Source organism: Dendropsophus ebraccatus, chromosome 15, assembly GCF_027789765.1.
Source record: "Dendropsophus ebraccatus isolate aDenEbr1 chromosome 15, aDenEbr1.pat, whole genome shotgun sequence".
In the NCBI taxonomy this organism is placed as follows: Eukaryota; Metazoa; Chordata; class Amphibia; order Anura; family Hylidae; genus Dendropsophus; species Dendropsophus ebraccatus.
Window position 1 is genome coordinate 18142908 of NC_091468.1, and position 18670 is coordinate 18161577.

General features: G+C 42.7%; 1 protein-coding gene and 1 long non-coding RNA gene across 3 annotated transcripts in view; one reads left to right on the forward strand and one right to left on the reverse strand.

The window, feature by feature from the left end:
* PLEKHH2 (pleckstrin homology, MyTH4 and FERM domain containing H2) overlaps window positions 1-18670 on the forward strand; it is a 116027-nt gene that overhangs the window by 52287 nt on the left and 45070 nt on the right. The window contains exons 4-8 of the mRNA XM_069954796.1: window positions 6862-7011; window positions 8241-8324; window positions 8676-8757; window positions 12144-12314; window positions 14698-15626. Of these exons, the coding sequence (XP_069810897.1) occupies window positions 6862-7011; window positions 8241-8324; window positions 8676-8757; window positions 12144-12314; window positions 14698-15626 (1416 nt within the window). The remainder of the gene's footprint in view (window positions 1-6861; window positions 7012-8240; window positions 8325-8675; window positions 8758-12143; window positions 12315-14697; window positions 15627-18670) is intronic.
* LOC138774164 (uncharacterized) overlaps window positions 5418-18670 on the reverse strand; it is a 31466-nt gene continuing 18213 nt past the window's right edge. For both annotated transcript variants that reach the window (XR_011360254.1, XR_011360253.1), the window contains exon 3: window positions 5418-6537. This is a non-coding gene — a long non-coding RNA (uncharacterized lncRNA). The remainder of the gene's footprint in view (window positions 6538-18670) is intronic.

Sequence of the window (18670 nt, forward strand, 5' to 3'; positions counted from 1 at the left end):
GGGTAGTTTTTCTGAAAAATGCTCTGTGACATGTAAGGGCTATTTTATATTACACACATATATTAGATTGCTGCAGCATGTATGCAGTGTATCTTAGCTATCAGCCTCCCACCATAATTGGGCCGCGTTTAGGTCACCTCAGCTGGTGACTATGGTCAGGCCGCGTCCTGCTGGTATACGCACATGTAACAGGACACAATAGTGCAGCATATCCCACTATTCAGTCGTTACATTTGTGTATATCAATAGGAAGTGGCCTGACCAGTCACTGGCTGACTACAATTAAAGTGAATGGGATCTGTCTTGGGGTGGGCTGCTGCTGCTGATGTATGGCCCTGGCTGCACTCATCATGTCCTGTGTATTAGGGACCCCCCATAGTGTACACACATCTGGCCTCTCCTGCCTCCTTAGCTGTGACTTTTATTTATTACAGCAAGTCAGGTTTAACTCTTTCACTGCTTTTCCCCATATATTTCTGTGTCATTAGCTGCAGTGTAAGGGTTAAACCTCTCCTGCCCCAATAAATCAAAGTTACAGATAAGGAGACACAGCAGGACAATGGTCTCATCCCCCTCTCCTCCTCCATCCCGGCTGTGACAGGACTGCTGCCCCCACCTCAGTGCTGTGCTGCCCCCACCTCAGTGCTGTGCTGCCCCCACCTCAGTGCTGTGCTGTCCCTGTCACAGCCCACTCCCAGCTACCTGACAGGATCACGGCATGAGCAGAGATGGAGGTAAAGCAGGGATATTACTCACACTGTCTGCCGCTGTTCTGTCAGGACGGGTCAGCCGGGGGAGGGGCGCTTCCTCTCTCTCTCTCTCTCTGCTCTGGCCGCCTGTCTCTCTTCACAGAGCAGCTAAGCTGATTGGTGGAACAGCAGGGGAGCTCGTACAGTTCCACCAATCAGCAACAAAGATGCCCTGCAGCAAGCACGGAGAGTGGAGAGGAGGGTTATACCACTGCAGGAGGCAGGAGGGGGGCGCTCTAGCAGACAGCTGCACAGAAGTTAGATGTGCTTTCTGTCTGTCTGCCAGAGCGCCCCAAACGAACTACTATGTGAGGAGGAGGCCAGGCGCTCTGGCAGATAGACAGAAATCACATCTAACTTCTGTTTCTAAGTTAGATGTGCAGCTGTCTGCCAGAGCGCCCCCTGCTGGCCGGGAGTGAGGCGCCCTGTGCAATCGCACAGCTCGCACACCCCAAAGGCCGGCCCTGATTAGTACAGTATATGAGGCCTTCTTCTCTATCTAGTCTTGGCATGCAGGGTACATGGCAAGCAGTTGGATGCAGCCGTAAGGCTGCCTGGAAAACATGGATACAGCCATAGGCCATAGGCTGTATCCATGTTTTCCAGGACTCCCAAGGGCTGCATCAAGCATCACCAGCCACCGGTAATCAAATGCAGAGTGTTCGAATTCATACAAACCCAATTTTCATACCCCTAATAAATCTAAAAGGAAAAAGATTTTCAATAGGTCCTAATAAAAAAAAAAAATCTTACAGTTTTGTTTCTACAGCTCCTATACATACAGTATATCTCCACAGTAACAGAATGTCGTTTGTTTTATGTCTCATTCATTTCCCACTCCAGGCTAACCTACATTTGGCAGATAATTCTAAATACTCTAGTATCTGACTACACAGAGTTAGTTTGTTGTCTGTTACCATGGAGACCTGCATAGAGGCTGTAAGAAACAAAACTGTCGGAAACTCTTTAATGCTTTGTTCTTTAGAATAAAAAAAGTTTGCAATGGTTTACATGGTCTTTGAGTTTTAAGCAGCGGATTTTAACAAAGTCCGTATGAAACCCAAAGTGAGGATGTAGTTTTCATACATGTTGTACATTAATGGAGAAGCTCTGTCACCTTATTCTAACCCCGGAATGTTATTGAATGTAAAGTCCTTTGAGCAAAGTACTCATGGACAGCAGATGTTGTGCTTCCATGACTAATTGTAATGGGACTCAGTGGCCTCTGATGAACATTTAAAGGGCGCCAATCTTCCCTGATGTAGCCAGGTGACTTCACACGTAATGTAAAGCAGTCATTTGGAAGCTTTTAAAATCACAATGTATTCTCCGTTGAATATTCAGTGAATTATTTCACATGACTGAAATCAGACAATGGATCGAAACTTCTTAAGGATTAGACAGGGTTAAAGAAGAACTCCATCTGGGAGATACAACCTGTCACCCCTCATAGAGGGACATACCGATACCCAGAATATTTAAAGTTTTAAAACTTTTGATATGTTACAGAGATGCTTGAACTCCACTCAGCTCCTGTGGGTGTTTTAAACAGTTTAGTTAGATCCTTTTAGCCCAGTTTGTAGACTTGTAGTCCGAGAGAGGCCAGTGTTAGGAACCATCTCTCTGAGGATACCTTAACATGGTGAGATGGTACACTCTTTTTGATCAAATAGTTTGGTAATATCCTCATTTAAAAATTTTTTTAGAACAGTTATTCATCGTGTGTACGACGGATGGCGTGTATGCGATGAGTGGTTGCTGCTGCATTTTTCAGTTTTTGGCTGTGCGTGCAACCTACCCAGTGTGAACAGTGACATTGGATTGCTCACCATTTTTTTGCCTTTTATGTTACAGAGATGTGTCAAAAGTTTTTATCGGGAGTAGGAGGGGTTCCAACAGCACCAATAGACCCAATGCTAACATAATGGAAGAATGCACACTGTACAGGCCACAATCCGGCCAATTTGCAAACGTGTAAGGAAGGGGATCCAACAGCATCCACAAGGCCATATTCTTCCACCTTTATTGGAGCATCCAAGTAAAAATACAACATTTCAACTCCTGCGCAAGTCGAAATGTCATATTTTGACTTGGGTGTTCCAATAAAGTTGGAAGAATATAGCCTTGTGGCTGCTGTTGGATCCCCTTCCTTATAAGCTTTGATCTGTGCGGGTTTGGGATTGACATGTCACTTCTTTGGGCGGATGGCTAAGTGCACTTAAGATATCCTATTGAATTAATGGGACAGGTAAAACTTCAAGTACAGTCCGGGCGTAATTCCGCTTGAAATTGTGTGCTGATTCCGTAGTGTAAACTCCGACTATAGACTATAAAATCCAAGCCTGCAACATAGAGAGAAAAGCCATTAAGTGAGTGTTTCTTCGTAGGAATTGGTAGGGGTCTTAGCACCCAGACTGTGGGTCAGCAGGTGGTGCACCCAACGCAAGGTTCGAAAAGACACAATCAGCTAAGGATCCCTCAAAAATGTTGTTTCCCCTCAGACTTGAAAATGAAATTGGTAGAACAATATCCCAGAAGTCAGAGCAAATCATTATTGCCAGTCTTGCTGGGCGAGAGAGAGGCCTCTTTTGACTGGAGGCAAAGAGGCCACAAGATTGGCAGAGTGTGGAGCCAATGGTTCTTCGCTCTGCCAGTCCATTATGAGCGCTTACATTTAGAAACCCCCCCCCCCCCATACACATTAGGTAGTCGGTCCCAAATTGGCAGGTTTGACTGACACCTGTCTAATGTTTATAAGGGCATTAAATGAGCACTAACATAAAAAAAAAAAAAATTACCATGTCACAGGGATGGGGTTGGGGTCACTGCTGAGACCCTTACCAATCATGAGAATGATCTGGGAGAAAAGTGCGGTCACTCCCCGACCTGCAGCAACCTCTCCAGGTAGCTCCATTATAATTCTTTTGGGCCACATGCTACCTCCTCCCATCTTGTTCTCCTGATCGGTCAGAGTCTCAGCCGTGGACAAAACCTTTCACATCCCTGTGACATGTCAGTAGTTTTTTTTTTTTTTTTTTTTGACAGATACAAGTTTAAAAATAGAAAGCTTGGACCTATGTGATAGTTATAGCATTTGTGTAAATAAGTGCATGGAAGCGGGATGTGAGGAGAAAAAAGAAATAACCAAGCAGACAACTTAGGTCTTTGCGTTCTCTATTTGGCACTGTTTCTCTAGGTCATATTAAGAAGCGGGGTCACTATGTCAATACATCTCAGTAGGGATTATCATTGCTGCTTAAGGCTGAGATGTGATCTCAGAGGCATCAGAAACATAAGCCTTAAAGAGGTAGTTCACAGAAAAAAAATCCTTCAAATCAACTGGTCCCAACAAGTGCCAGAGATTTGTAATTTATTTCTATTAAAAAATCTCAAGACTTCCAGTACTTATCAGCTGCTGTATGTCCTACAGGAAGTGGTGTATTCTTTCCAGTCTGACACAGTGCTCTCTGCTGCCACCTCTGTCCATGTCAGGAACTGTCTAGAGCAGTAGCAAATCCCCATAGAAAACCTCTCCTGCTCTCCAAACTGCAGGGCATACAGCAGCTGTTAAGACTTGAGATTTTTTAATAGAAGTAAATTACAAATCTCTGGCACTTTGTGGCACCAGTTGATTTGTGAGAATATATTTTTTGGTGAACAACCCCTTTAACCCCTAGCTGCACCAGAACGTTACTGAACGTCCTGGTGCCACGAGGGGGGTTCAGAGGAGGGTCGCGTGGCAACCCCGCTTTGAACTGCCACAAACTCGGGCTCTGTATGTAGCCCGGGGCCGCGGCTATTAACGGGCACGGTCCGATCACCATGCCCGCTAATTAAGTATTTAGATGCAGCTGTCAAAGTTGACAGCTGCATCTAAATACTTGCTTCCCCTCATACCTGGTGATCTAGTGGTGGGATAACCCCCCCTCCTCCCCCGCGTGACGCAATTGCGTAGAGGACGATCCCCGCATCTGCTTTGGGCCGGGGTCTGTGCCATAATGGCACTGACCCCGACTCGGCACTCTATGATCTGCATAGATCTCAATGACAGTTTAGAGCAGTCATATTAGAAGTCCCCCAGGGGGAATAAGCCTAACCCCAGGGGGAATAACCCTAACCCCAGGGGGGCTTCTAGTATGTGTGTAAAAAAAAAATGTTTTTTTTTTATTAATACAAAATCCCCTTCCCCTAATAAAAGTTTGAATCACCCCCCTTTCCCCATTTTATAAATAAAAATAAATAAATAAACATGCTTTATATCGGCGCGTGAGTAATCGCCTATTAAATTAAAATCGAACTATTAAATTATCATATTCCCACTCGCACAGTAAACGGCGTAAGCGTAAAAAAAATTCCAAAGTGCAAAACTGCACATTTTTGGTTGCATCAAATCTAGAAAAATTGTACTAAAAAGCGATCAAAAAGTCGTATATGCGCAATCAAGGTACCGATAGAAAATACAGATCATGGCACAAAAAATTACAGCTCACACAGCCCCATAGACCAAAGGATAAAAAAGTTATAAGCCTGGGAATGGAACGATTTTAAGGGACATATATTTTTTTTAAAAGGTTTTTATTTTTTAAAAGCCATCAGATAATATAAAAGTTATACATGTTACATATCGTTGTAATCATAACAACTTGTTGAACATATATAACAAGTCAGTTTTATCCTAGGGCGAATGGCGTAAAAACAAACCCCCTCAAATAAAAAAAAAAATTCTGGTTTCCTGGCATATTTTAGGCAATCTGCCATTGCAAAGTACAATTAGTGGCGTAAAAAATAAGGACTCATGTGGGTCTCTAGGTGGAAAAATGCAAGTACGATGGCCTTAAATACACAAGGAGAAAAAAACAAAAGCGCAAAAATCAAAACTGTCTGTGTCCCCTAAGGGTTAAACAAACATGTAAATAAGGTGGACACACTGTCATTTACTTTGTTTACAGGGCAGTCACACAGTAGCAGTGATCTATCCTTTCTCCTGCCACCGCCGACAGCTCCCCGGACAGCTCATGCCTTCCCTTCGTTATGAGCTCTGTAAACGTCTCCCCTCCACAGATAAACAATTAAAGGCATGTATGAGGAATGTTACACGACACAGACAACACGTGCAATGGACGATCGCTATGACTTTAAAAGGACATATTTGGTTTTACTACTATGAGAGTCCACTAAATAAACACACAGCTTTCAGGGGTGTTTATTGACACCCTGGCAGAAATCCAGGGGAACATTGGAATTTTACTGTCATACTTCTGGACTCTAATAAATCTTGGTGAGCTTCGCTGCGGCCCGTGGTACTGAACATCTTTCATGGAGACAACAATGGAAAAATGTGTAACCCACAATGTAAATGTTTTAGTATAGGCGTTAATATTGATGTGAATACGCAAGTCTTGTTAACCATTCTGAAGGCAGGAATAGAAGACTCCTTCTGGAATAAGATAAGGAATTTGGAGAAATATGTCCGCCTACCAACCAATTTTTTTATTTCTCCAGTGCATCTAAAATACTTTGGCAAATTGTCCTATCGTGTGTATACAGCTTCTAAGTAGACTTATGGTCTCCTTGGTTACAGACTACAAACAAAGCTTGTGTAGTCTGATCCTACAGTCTTAGGGCCCTGACGTGAACAATGTCGGCTGATTGTTGCAGTCATTTCTCTTGTCCATTAGGTTAATTGTAACCCCTCTTTTCCGCATATGGATGTACCGGCACATCCCCGAATAAAACGGGTGCAGAAGCTGTGTCTGTGCCAGCTGCGCTCGGATCCCAGCAATTAATCCTATACAAAAAGTGAAATAAAAAAAATTACATTAAGAAAAAAACCAGATCAGCATAAAAGAACAATTTTTAATCTATAGCGTCTCTATGAAATGAAAAAGACTACAATAGAAGGGCAAAGAAATGTTGAAGCAGCTCTGGAAATCTACATCTGTGGATTAAATCTCTGGTTCTTCAACCATCTTACTATGGACTACTATGAATATCATTACTGTTTCTCCCTGTGGCTCACCCTGTGATGAATCTGCTTACATCCCAAAACATCCATGTTTTTTTTTTAGGTACAGTATACACAATTCTTATTCAGGGACTTTCTTTCGTGCAGGTTCAGATCATGGAAGAAAAGCTGAAGGCTGCTGATGTGCACACCAGCGAATCAGAGATGAGATGGTACAAAAAGAGTCAAGAATTGGAAGTATTAGTACAAGAAAAAGATGAAATTATCCAGTGCTTGGAGCAAGAAGTAGAAGAACAGGTGAGAACCCCCCCCCCCCACACACACACACCTTTTTTTAATTAAAGGGGTTTTCTGGCAAAAATAAAAATAAAAAATGACATATCTGTAATTTTTACATTGCATGAAAGCAGAAATGGGCAGCACAACCACTCTGCTTCCACCAAAGGCTGTGTCGGGAACTGCAGGACTGCTCAAGCCCTGGTTTTGGGACAGATACATATTGCCAGCGCTGTGATACTAAGTCTCCTCTGATGTCTATATGATTTGTGTTAGCATTATACCTTGGGTCGTATTACACGGCACGATCAATAATGTAAACAAGTGTTGATCTGCTACATCAGCGCTCATTTACAGAACCTATTACATGGGTCAACCATTGTGCAGCAAAGGCTGTGTGTGTGTATATGTATATGTGTATATATATATGCTTCTGCCCGGTTCCCGGTACATTCCAGTCTTCTGCCCGCAGCCGTTGCAAGTACTGCAGAGCCAGCCTCTGAAGTGCTGAAGTGACAGGTCAGTGATTGGCTGACCGGCCTATCACTTCAGAGGCTGGCTCTGCAGTACTTCTAGTGGCTGCGGGCAGAAGACTTAAAGGTACCGGGGACCCGGCAGAAGCACCAAGGTGCGTGGTCATGTATGTATGGACTTATTTTTTAACACAATCATCAGCTGTCGGCCGCGCGTCACTATTACACATAGAGGTTCGCCCGGCAGCCAATGATATTAGGTCATAACCTAAAGACAATATCAGCCAATGAACGTTGTCCTCTTCTGATTGTTGTCTTTATTACATAGAGCAATGATCTGCTAAATTGGCCTGATTTGGCACATTATTGCTCCGCGTATTAGGGCCCTTAGGGAAGCTGGATGTGTCAGTATTGCGTCAGCCACCGCAACCTGTAGCAGAGTGAATTGTGATTGACAATTTCCCCTGTTCGTTCTGCTAGACTGTGCTGCAGTAGAATAGACATCAGGGAATGCTCAGTGTCACTAATGCTGCCTGTAATCATACCAGCTGTGTAGGGAGAATATGGAGCTTACGGTGTATAGCAAACTGTAAAGACTGCGAAAGAGAAACTCAGCAAAATTATTTATAAAGACCTATGGATAAATTTTTAATTATTTGTTTTGCATAGTAAAGTTATCCATAGACTTTAAATCATATGTGATGTTTTACTTTATATATGATACAGGTGAAGGTTATACTCATGTAATTTAATTGTCCTTTTTGCACATCGCCACAGAAACAAATACGGATACAAGAAGCAAAGATCATAGAAGACAAAGCTGCAAAAATTAAAGACTGGGTGACGGGAAAGCTCAGAGAGGTGTGTAGCAGAATTATGCCATCATTTTACAGATGATTTTGGCTATTTTTTAAGAGGATTTGTGAGCATGTGGGGCACATGAGCAGCACCATTTTGTTCTTTTTGTGCAGATTTCATCAAGTCTCAGCAGCTGCACCAAAAATCTATGGGGGAGATTTCTCAAACTGGTGTAAAGTAGAATTGTCTTAGTTGCCCCTAGCAACCAATCAGATTCCTCCTTTCATTCCTCACAGACTCTTTGGAAAGTGAAAATGGAATCTGATTGGTTGCTAGGGGCAACTAAAACAATTCTACTTTACACCAGTTTGAGAAATCTCCCCCCATGTGATCATCTTTTCCTTTTTTATTCAGTTGGAAATTGAGAATCAAAATCTCCGCTTCATCAACAAAAGTTACAGCGAGGAGATTGTCTCCCTGCGTTCCCGATCACAAGGTATTTGCCATTTCTCAGTCGGTGCTGATTTTATCTAATACGTAGAAGAAATGTAGTTTTTAAAGGAGAAGTTCGTCCAAAAGTATTTTTTTATATATTTTTACATAAGGAAAGTTACACAAATTCCTAATATACACTTATTATGGGAAATGCACATATACTGCTATTTTCCTCTATTTAGTAGATCAGGCAGACTTCAATTTCTCTAAAAAACCTTGACGTCACTAATCAGAGCAGGGCTGGGTGTAATTCCTATGAAGCGTCCAGCAGGGTGCACAGAATATAAAGAAATAACATTGGAATATCGGCACGGGTTGCAAGCAGTACATGTGAATTTTTTTATAATAAGTGTATATTAGGAATGTGTCTAATTTTTCTTGTAATAACATATTAAAAAAATACATTTTGGACGAAGTTGTCCTTTAATGGTTCCTCGCGTGACATAGAAAATGCGTTCTGTTCACAGTGGTCTATGGGGGAACAATAAAAGGTTAGAATATAAGCAAATTTTCTAATGATAAGGACTAGTGCACACAGCAGAATGATAGGCATGGTGCCTGGTGAATCACGGCATATGGTCCGTTGAAGTAAAAAATATGGGTAGGGTGAATTCAAAGCCCGACAGCATCAATAGTGTGAAATAATCCAGTTTTATGCAGCCAAGTGTCATACAACGTCTCGACCAATCACTGCTCTTTGTCAAGTAGACCAGTTATTGGTTAAAATGTTGTATAGCACTTGACTGAATAACACAATGGATGCTGTCGGTCTTTGAATTGCCTTAATGCTACGGTTCACTAATACAGGATGGTGAACCCCTGACCGCATCCAACAGATTTATTGGATGGTCAAACGATCTATACGAACTTCAGTTGTATAGTAGATAGATGTCCATGTGGGTGGAGAAGGGGCATAGTAGATCCCCATATGGGTGGGGTAGAGTAAAACAGTAGAGCCATATATAGGTTGTGTATAGTAGAGAGGAGTATAGTAGTTCCTCATATGTGTGAGTTAGTGTAAGAGAAGAGTACAGTAGAGCACCATATGAATGGGATAGAGAGGGGTACAATAGAGCACCATATGAATGAGATGGACAAGGGTACAGTAGAGCATCATATCAATGGGGAAAGAGAGGGGTAAAGTAGAGCCTCATATGGGAGGGGTACAGATGGGTACAGTAAAGCCCCATATGAGGCGGTGGAGTAGAGATTCGTAAAATAGAGCTAAATATAAATGGGATATAAAGGGGTGAAGAAGATAAAAGAGGGGTACAGTAGAGCCTCATATGAAAGTGATAGAGAGAGGTACAGTGGAGTTCCATATTAGTTGGGCTAGACAGGGCCCCATATGAATAGAGTGGAGTAAAGAAGTGTAATCTAGAACTTCATATGAGTCTGATAGAGAGTAGAGTAATAAGGGTACAGTAGAGCTGGTGAAGTAGATAAGAGGGGTACAGTAGAGACTCATATGAGAGTAATAGAGTGGAGTGGAGTCCCATATTATGGCCCTATTCCACGGAACGATTATCGTTCGTTTTCGGACGATATCGACCACTACGGACGATAATCGTTCCGTGGAATAGAGTGCAACGATCAGCCGACATCGTTCATGTCGGCTGATCGTTGCAGTCGCTTGTTTTTCAACATGTTGAAAAACAAGCGACTGATATAGCAGCGATCTGCTGCCGTCGCTCCGTTGAATAGGAGCATCGGCAGCAGACGCTGCTATTTCCTATGGGCTGCCCGGACGATCAGCGATCCTCCGAGCAGCCCCCCCGCAGCTCCCCGCCGCCCCTCCCGCACTCACCCGCTCGCTGCAGCCGCGTTGAATAGCGGCGGCAGCGAGCGGGGAACGAGGAGCAAACGAGCGCTAATAGCGCTCGTTTGCTCCTCTAAAACGACCCGTGGAATAGGGCCATTAGTTGGGCTAGACAGGGCTCCATATGAATAGGGTGGAGTAGAGAAGTGTTGTCTAGAACTTCATATGAGTCTGATAGAGAGTAGAGTAGAGAGGATACAGTAGAGCGGGTTAAGTAGATAAAAGAGGGGTACAGTAGAGACTCATATGGGTGGACTAGAGAAGAGAGAAGTACAGTAGAGCCCCATATGGGTGGGATAGAAAGGAATACAGTAGAACCCCATATGGGAGAAGTAGATAGGAGTACAGTAGAACCCCATATGGGTGGGGTAGATATCAGTAGAGTAGAGTCGCATATAGGTCACTTATTACAGCTCTGTACAGATGAGAGTTAACACAGAGATGTTATACAGCCATGAGCCTGAGGTCTAATAGAAACAAGCAAAACACAACAATCACAGAGCTCAAGAAGATAAGCAAATAAAATTCAACTGAGTGGTTAATCAAGAGTCTCCATTGAGCTATTGCCCCCTAAAAAATTTGAATATGCAAAAAAAAAAGGGTCAGTGAATAGCCAGATATCCCTCCTGGGAAGGAAACGCGGGTATCCTTTGTTGGAGGGATATCTGGATATTCCCGTGTTTTGAGACTCGTGACTGAGGCTCCACGGACCCTTTTTGTCTAATAGAAACAACCATTCTAATGATCATATCGTTCCTAGATGCTTTTATTTTATATCTGGAACTCATGCCAACAATATTATATGGAATGATAAATAGCTTTACTTTCTCTATAAACTCTTGGTTGTCAGATTTCTGTCTTTTTATGTGTATGAAATTATATGTTCACACGCAATATCATTTTTAATCCTAAATTGTCAAGTGCCCTTACAGTCCATAAAGATAGATTATTTTTTCCAATGTTCAAAACTAATCTCTGTTCTATTTTGAACTTGATGTTTGGGAAGGATCCTTAGATTTGTAACCATCATCAAACGGTTAATAGTCATTGCTGGTAATGTGCTGGTTTTCCAATCTGCAAATCTGTACATAAACGTTTTTGCCTGAACTTGGCTGAGACGGGAAATGTTGCCCATGATTTAGGCTATGTTCACACTACGTAAAACTACGTCCATAGTTTTTGTGCAGTGGAACACAACCTATTAAGCAATGGGATCCCGGCCGGAGCGTACACACATCGTATACGCTCCGGCCGGGATCTGTGAGGCCCCGCAAATAACTGACAGGTCAGTTTTCTGCGGCCGGAATTCAGTGAATTCCGCCCGCAGAAAGACCTGTCAGTTCACACAGTGAAGCGAGCGGCTCTGCGGCCGGAAAGATCATCTGGCCAGTACTTAAGTACTGTCTGAGATGATCCGGCCAGAGACCGGCCGTTCCGTGACCCGGCCGGGGTCACGGAACGGCCGGTCTCATACGTAGTGTGAACATGGCCTAATACTGTACTTGTTATAACATTCACTGTATGATACATTATCTTGTATTTAACACACTTTACATTATATTTTTTAGATACAAAAAGTAAGAAATCTCCGGTCTGCTCCACGCCAAAGCAAGCAGAAGGACAGCGTCTGAGCAGCCTGACCTTTGGTTGCTTTCAAAACCGAGCAAAAAGTCCACAGCTGGACTCAAAAAAGGATGAAAACGGCAAGTTGCCCAATGACATAAATGACCATAGCGAGGGTAAGACCACCGAACCCCTGGTTACACTTTGTTTAGGATAGTGTTACCGAGGTCCTGTCCATACAAAGAGCTTAGACATTTACCTTTATGAAGGTATAAAGTTGCTATGAGTGTTACATAAAGTGGCTAAAACAACATGTATCGCTATTTTCAGCTTTTAGACTACATCTAGCCACTATAAGCAGGCTGGACAGAGCCAAAGGGGCCCCCCTTCTCAAATTAGATGTGGGTCCCAGAGGTGGTATCTCCATGTATGATACTTTTTGTGTATAAGCTATTAATGTTAAGATGGAAATATCCCTTTAAAGAACAGGTCATCTTTTTTTTTTTAGGATTTCCATTCCAAATGTTATTGCTTTCGGGATACACCACATGACATGTCCTGGTCTAATTTGGCCATCCCTAATGTAGCAAGTCAGCCAATATATGTATAGTATAATTTAATGGTTTTTTTTCGGTTTTGTCTGAAAATTCTTTAAAGGGGTAGTGTGGCGCTAATCATTTATTAACCAAATAACACACATTACAAAGTTATACAACTTTGTAATGTGTGTTATGTATGTGAATGGCCCCCTTCCCCATGTCCCCCCCCCCCCCCCCCACGCTAGACTCGGAAGTGTTGGTGCATTATACTTATCGCATTTGTGTCTACCCCCGTCCGCTATCTTGGGACAATGACGTCGTCTTAACCACTTCATCCATCCCTCATGCCGGCCCCCCTATGCCGCGTCACCAGCTGCTCAGTTATGCTCAGCCAATTGGCTGAGCAGTTGATGACGCGGCATATGGGGGCCGGCATGAGGGATGGATGGAGCGGTTTGGACGGCCTCCCGAAGACTACGTCATTGTCCCAAGATGGCGGACGGGGGTCGACACGGATGCGATAAGTATAATGCACCAACACTTCCGGGTCTAGCGTGGGTGGGGGGAAACATGGGGAAGAGGACCAATACATAACATACATTACAAAGTTGTATAACTTTGTAATGTGTGTTATTTTGTGAATAAATGATTAGCGCCGCACTACCCCTTTAAATCCCTTCCTGTGGTCATCTGATCTAATGGTGATCCCCTGGAAATTACAAGTGTTTCTGTGCTCTCAATGGAGTCACCATCTCTGGGGGGATGACAGAAACTCCCATTCAAGTTACAGATGATGATGATGATACAGCTCCTGTCACACAGTTATAATGGGTTTGATGACAGTTCAGCCTACCTGACTCTATACATATAGGGGGTAATTTATCAAAGGGTGTAAAATTTAGACTGGTGCAAACTCCCCACAGCAACCAATCACAGCTCCTCTTTCATTTTACCACAGCTCAAAGCTGAGCTGTGATTGGTTGCTGTGGGCAGTTTGCACCAGTCTAAATTTTACACCCTTTGATAAATCTGGGCCACAGTCATTTAGCTTATTTACAGATATAGCTGCGGATTATTACACTGTCCTCCTAGAAGGCAAATATGGTACTGGCTCTAGCTGCCCACATGATGCTGTGCTGATGCATCATGGGATTGAGGGCAGATTTAAAAGGGAGAGAAATCCATAATGCATTTCTACAGCCTTAAACCCATTGGGGAAGAGGGGGAATTATACTTCCTATTCCGTCTTCTATCTATCTTCACTATCGTCCTGCTTTAGCTGCTGATTGGCTAAGCGGCAATTGAGAAGACAAAAGACCTGGAGAGGTAAGTATAATTGCCCTCCCCTAACAGAGCACAGTCTGGCCCCCTAGCTAAACCCACTGAGGGCCAGGCTGTCATTTAGGTTAACCAGACACCCTCCACTCTATCCAGCAGGGGGCACCTGGTTAAATGTACTCCCCCATTGTTTATAATGGGGTTTGTTACTTGAATTATAGTGCTCGCTCAACACTAGTAGTGCAATGTATGGATACAGCAGAGCTTCAATGAAACAGATGACAGCGGGAATAGTGGTGGTGAGTGTGCATTATACGGCCAATAGAAAATGTTGGAGTTTTAGTACGAGTAAGGCTGGGTTTACACTACGTTTTTGCAATCCTCTTTTTCATCCGTTGTGCATCCATTTTGATCCGTTTTTTGATTGACTTCCATTATAAAAAAAAAAAAAACAGATTAAAACGCATCTTTTTTTTTAATGAACACAAAAATAAGGTCAAGTACGTTTTCATGTACGTTAAAAAAAAACGGATGCGCTTTGATCCATTTCTTTATAATAGAAGTCAATGGAAAATGGATCACAACGGATGCACAAAAGTGCATCCATTTTTCCATCCGTTTTCCTTGCAAAAACGTTGTGTTAACCCAGCCTAATTTAGTAATGTCTCCCTTGACCACATCATATTGTTATTTTCGTATTTAATGTATAGATGATACAAATACATTTGTATTCTACCAATAGATAACAAGACACCCACAAGTCCCAACTGGCAAGAACCCATGGCGGCACAAACATCACTGGTACAAAATATTAGTTCACTGGAAAGACCATGCAAGGGCAGGGTGGGATCAAATGTTCCCAGTATCACCGTAAGTGACTGGAGCTCTGAAGAAGACATAAAAAAATCTCATGACACCAGATGTGCCTCCAGACTGTCCAGCCAGACGTCAGATGAAGGAAACCAAAGCAAGCGACGAGGCAGTGACACGTATCTTACAGCTTCAGAAGAAAGCAACTCCACCTGCGAAGATGACCATTTGGGATCTCCAACCAGTGACCACACTCAGTTCTATTCCTTACACAAAGGGCTACAAAAATGTAATAATTTTGGAGGCAAAAAATATTTCACGTTCTCAAGTCAACGGGCGAAACAGAACAGCTCTGCCGATGACCTAAGCGCCAAATCCCAACCTCATGACTCTAACTACCCCTTCTCCTCCAATGATACCACCACAAGCCAAGCATTTACCTCATCCATTTCATCCAAGGTGGCCAACTCCACTCCATCTGGACCTCATTGTAGTAGCCCTAAAGATCTGGCAACCAACCTACCCTCGCCCAAACAACGAACTCCTAATATTTTAAATGTGAACGCGTCTATGGCAAAGAAGCACCTAAGTCAACCTCAGATGAGTTCGGACAGGATGTTCGGTAAGGACAGAAATGCTATCAGCATGGTTAAGCCGTACAGACCCCAGGAGACTGACATTGACTTGGTTGAGGAGCAAGCTGCTAACATTCTGCAGAAGATGGATACTGGCTATGGTGAAGGCTTATTTTCATATGATGTACCACACAATCATACGGCGGATCACAACACTTTATCTTCACCAGAAAGGATCACCTGCTCGAAACCTCCAACTCCTCCCTTACATCGATTTCCTTCCTGGGTAATTATTACAATCTCTTCTGAATTCCTTAGAACTCTTAATGGTAGTTTTTTTTGTACCTGTCTTTATATACTCAATTTTAAATTAAAGGGGTATTCCAAGAAAAATTTTACAAGTAAGAGATCACGGGAGGTTCGACCTCCAAACCCCCCGGCAATCTCAGGAATCGTCCCCCAGTTTTTGTGTTATGAATAGAGCTGTGGGTGCGGCACGAGACCTGCAGCGCTATTCATTCCTATGGAGGTGCCACAGAGAGCCAAGTCAGCGCACTTCTGATTTACAGGGGTCTTTACGGCACCTCCAAAGGAATAAATAGAGATGCAGGTTTCTTGGAATACTCTTTAAAAGAGTCCCCTGTTGGCTAGAGTGGGCAGGTTCTACAAAGACACCTCTTATGTAGGAGGACCTGACTTGTCCTACATTACACAAACTATTGATTTGAATGGCCATTTTCAATGCCTAATTTCTCCTGTGGTGGTGCTGTTGGGAAATTGAACACTTTCTGCCAGGTGTCTGCCACTTACTGCATAGGTTATAGCTGGTTGGTTAGAGTTCCAGCAGAGCATGTCATCAGCCTATTATCAAGGGACCCTTCTAACAAATAGGGATAGTCCATAGTGGAGATCCCCTTTAAAGTGGTACTCCTGAGGGGGAAAAAATGTTTTCAAATCAATTGGCGTCAGAAAGTTATATACCTTTGTAAATTACATTTATGTGAAGATCTCCAGTCCAGTACTGCTTCATGTCCTGCAGGAAGTGTTGTATTCTCTCCAGTCTGACACAGTGTTCTCTGCTGCCACCTCTGTCCATGTCAGGAACTGTCCATAGTAGTAGCAAATCCCCATAGAAAATCTCTCCTGCTCTAGACAGTTCCTGATATGGACAGAGGTGGCAGCAGAGAGCACTGTGTCAGACTGGAAAAATATTGTTCCTAGTCTTTTTCTTTTATGCAAAATTTGCATTTGTACATACAGTACCTCTTATCACTAGTATTAAAGGGTTATTCCCATCTCAAACATTTATGGCATATCCACAAAGTAGTATAAAGAAATAATACAAAAAATGCAATGTTTTAACCCCCATAAGGGTCTGTGTCAAGCAAAGATCTGCCATAAATGTTTGATATATGTGGATCCTACCTTTGGGAGCCATATCTGTCCCGAAACTCCACATGCATGCTTGGGATGCCAAGAACAAAGGAGAGGACCATTTTATATAGGCCTATACCTTTCATAAAGGTTACTAAGAGTTACATGAACAATAGCACTGTGCTAACATAATGGTGGTATTACACGGGACGATTAACGTTCGAAAAATCGTTAGATCGTTTGGATTAGAACTATAATTGTTTAGTGTAATAGCAGACAACAATTAAACGACCAACGAAAAATAGTTGGTCGTTCGATAGAATTTGGACCTATTTTTATCGCTGATGGTTTGCAAATCGTTTGCATGTAATAAGACGTTGTTTGAACGTTCTCAGTAGCAACGACAAGATGACCACAAGAACGATTATAAGTAACAATCATCACTCCAATTAATTGGGTGAACTATTTCAGGTCATTTGCCATAGCGGTCATTTAAAATTGTTTATCGTTAATTGTTGATCGTCGAAAAGTCCTAAGTAGGGCCCTCAGTAGGGGTCTCAGATGTCTCAGATGGTATGTTGATTTCCTGAGAGGAGGGTTGGGACCCTTTTGTTCTTAGAAACTTAGAAGATTGTCAGCAGAAAAAGACCACTGGGTCCATCTAGTCTGCCCTTTTTAGTATTTTCCTTCTTATTATCTTAGGATAGATATATGTATACACCAGGCAGGTTTACATTCAGTTATTGTACGTTTACCAACCACATCTGCTGGAAGTTTGTTCCAAGCATCTACTACTCTTTCAGTAAAGTAATATTTTCTCACGTTGCGTCTGATCTTTCCCCCAACTAACCTCTCACTGTGTTCTCTTGTTCTTGAGTTCAGTTCCCCCCTGAAACTTATTTAGTCCTTTAACAGATTTAAAGGTTTCGATCATGTCCCTCCTTTCCCTTCTTTCCTCCAGACTATATAGATACAAATCCTCAAAGTGTACCTGTCGTTATGACTTTCAAAATCTAAATCAACAGTAGATGTGAAATAAAGCAAGTTTGCAAAATATATTCATTATTTTTTGTTGTTGTTGTTGTCTTGTAAATCAAAGCTGTACTTACCAGAAATCCAGGTCCAGCCTCCTGAAGGCAGATTTTCTGACTTGTGCTGGTTGAAAAAAACAGACTAAACACAGGAATTCCGGCCAGTACAGAGAGTCACGGGTCAATATGTCCAGCATTCACATGACTGCCTCCTCTCTGTGAGCGCTCAGATGGCATGGGAAACACAGGACTTCCTGTTTCTTGTTCTTTGAGAAAAAGAGTCAGAAAACAGGAAGTGCTGTGTTTTCCATGATAACTAAAATAAAAAAAATCTATGTAAATTGCAAACTTGATTTATATCACATCTACTTTTGGTTTAGATTTTGAAAGTTATAGCGACAGTGACACTTTGAGCCTTTCCTGATATGTTTTATCAATCCCACCCTTCACCAGTGTAACGTGGCACTTTAGATAACTCCCATTCCCTGAGATGGCGACGGACGCACAAGGCCTGCTGTCCTCCAGCTCTAAGGACCCTATTACACTGAGCGATAATCGGCCAAATCACACCGATTTGGACAATTATCGCTCTGTGTAATAGAGACAGTGATCAGACAATGAAAATAATCATTAGCCGATCATGTCTTTGTGTCCGGAGCTAAAATAATTGGCCACCGACTGCACATCACTGCGTGTAATAGTGATGCATGACCAACGGCTGAGGACTGTTTAAAAAAGAAAAAGTTAACTGTGCACATTACCTCTCTACAGTCCCGGTGCTCTTCTGGTCTCTGCTTGTGTCCCGGAGCCGCCGCTGTAGCTTCAGAGCCGGTCTCTGAACTGACAATCCGCTCAGCCAATCACTGTGGTCCCATCCAGTGATTGGTTCAGTGGCCTGTCAGTTAAAAGACCGGCTCTAAACCTA